Source organism: Haemaphysalis longicornis, unplaced genomic scaffold (assembly GCF_048455015.1).
Source record: "Haemaphysalis longicornis isolate Haplotype H1 unplaced genomic scaffold, Haemaphysalis longicornis Haplotype H1 scaffold_1, whole genome shotgun sequence".
In the NCBI taxonomy this organism is placed as follows: domain Eukaryota; kingdom Metazoa; phylum Arthropoda; class Arachnida; order Ixodida; family Ixodidae; genus Haemaphysalis; species Haemaphysalis longicornis.
Genome location: NW_027526203.1, coordinates 305,725,513 through 305,727,677, shown reverse-complemented (window position 1 = coordinate 305,727,677; position 2,165 = coordinate 305,725,513). Strand labels below are relative to the sequence as shown.

Sequence of the window (2,165 nt, the reverse complement as noted above, 5' to 3'; positions counted from 1 at the left end):
ATAGCAGACTCAGGGACCTGGCAAAAATAATCATGGTGCAAGGCCATTATGACGGCTAGGTTCTGCATCTTGTGAGGCTATTCTGTTTCGTATAAAAAAAATCAATGAGAAGGTAGTTAAAATTCCTTACCTCTGTAAGGCTGAATTTGTCAGAGGAGCAAATCCTGTTTTTTGTTCCCTGCTTTTTTTACAATATTAGCAGAGTAGCATCATTTTATCACTGAAGTTCATCTTGGATGTCCTTTAATTAAACTTAACATCACGTATATTAGAGATATAAATGAAAAAATCTTCATCCGCTTTACGAAAAAAAATGGGTTGTTAGGTACGTGAAAAACATTAACCGCAGAAGAGCATCAAGTTTTACCCCTAGAAAAAATCCCCAACGACTTAGCCTTTGTTTCAAAACGGGGTCAAGTATCGCGAAGGCCACGTGTCGCTCTCGCTAAACATTAGACGCGTTATGCTCGGTGGCATCCTGTTGGTTGTTGTTCCTGTGATGAGGCACGTATTCTAGTAATTGTCACTTTAAAAGCAGACCAGCCGAAGCGCAACGCGAGAACTTGGCTATGCTACTCTTTTTGCGCGGAGTAACCTGAAGACACGAGGTCTGAAGCCTTTAGACGGAGGGGCTTGAAACGAGCGTAAACGCCGCAATTTTCGGGCGCGAGATGGAAGCTGACAGCCAGTGGGCGGCAACGAAGAGATGGCGCCACCTCTCCGCTCCGTCGTTGGCATAGCAACAGGCCGCGACGCTCTCTGGCGGCCCCAGGGGGAGAGGGCCGGGGTCCTCCCCAAAGGCTGCGCTCATTCAGCCCCGGAGCGTTGGACACAGCGGTGCAACTTCCCCAAGTTCGCCCCGAACTTTTTCGTCCCAACTTGTGGGCATCAGATGCGCGCAGCTCTCCGTGCTAGCCGCGCCGCGGAGAGTTGCGCGCCACATTTCGGCCGCTCCGAACTGTTTATAAACTTTGTTTAACTGAATCAGCGGGACAAATTTTTATCCTAACACCAGGAAGAAAAAGACATTTTGACGGAAAAGTGAATCGACATGGCTACTGTGGCGTTTCTTCTCGCGGCCTTGCTACCTGCGCTGGTGATGACCGAGCTGACCACGAGTGCGGACGAGTGGGACGGTCCGTGGAACAATACGACAGTGTTGGTGCCGAACCGCACATACCAGGACCCGACGTACTACTCGGTCAACTACCGCATCATCGGAACCATCTTCCAGGGCATCATTTTCGCCGTTGGTGTGCTGGGCAACATCATGGTGGTGATCGTGGTGATGCGCACCCGCAGCATGCACACGCCGACCAACTGCTACCTGGTCAGCCTGTCAGTGGCCGACTTCATGGTCCTGGTGGCGTCAGTGCCCAACGAGATCATTTCCTACTACGTGCTGGGCGACGAGTGGATCTGGGGCCGCGCAGGCTGCGCGCTCTTCATCTTCCTGCAGTACCTGGGGATCAACGCCTCATCGCTGTCCATCACGGCCTTCACCGTGGAGCGCTACATTGCCATCTGCCTTCCCATGAAGGCCCAGACCATGTGCACCGTGAAGCGCGCCAAGAAGATCATCCTGGGCGTGTGGCTGTTCGCTTGCTCCTACTGCTCGCCGTGGCTGGCGCTTACAACTACCACGGCCGTCTACTATAAAGGACACGACAACATAGAGACCTGCACCTTCGCTTTGTCTCGGCACCACTACCGCAGCTACTTCTTCGCCGACATCATTCTCTTCTACGTAGTGCCACTGCTGCTGTCCTGCGTCCTCTACGGACTCATGGCCCGCGTCCTCTTCCAGTCAAACTTCAACTCTAAGGCCAACGGCACCACCGACTCCAAGAAGAGCTCATCCAACAGCAGCTCGAGAGTACAGGTGAGCATGCCTGCGGTCTCTTCGGCGTGCAACTGGCTCCTGAATCAGCCCTCGTCGCAATCTCCATATGTCCGATTTTAGCGCCTCTCGGAACGTCCCGTAAAATGGTTAGCTGAGCAAACGATGCTAGCGATCACATAATTTATTTTTTTGAGGCTGGTATTTCTGCGCGTATTTGGTTGTGATTCTGTTTTAAAAGTAGTTAGCTTTCATTTCACTTGTTTGTGGAAGTTATTTTAAAAGTTCACCAACAGCTATTAAAAATAGCGGTCGGAAAAAACCT

The 2,165-nt window shown here is 51.3% G+C and overlaps 1 protein-coding gene across 1 annotated transcript; it reads left to right on the top strand.

Annotated features, from left to right (window-relative positions):
• Positions 1 to 828: 828 nt before the first annotated feature.
• LOC144159340 (thyrotropin-releasing hormone receptor-like) lies at positions 829 to 1,963 on the top strand. Its single transcript, XM_077690758.1, has one exon. It carries the CDS (start codon positions 1,052 to 1,054, stop codon positions 1,961 to 1,963), a length of 912 nt encoding a protein of 303 aa, XP_077546884.1. The 5' UTR covers positions 829 to 1,051.
• Positions 1,964 to 2,165: the final 202 nt, after the last annotated feature.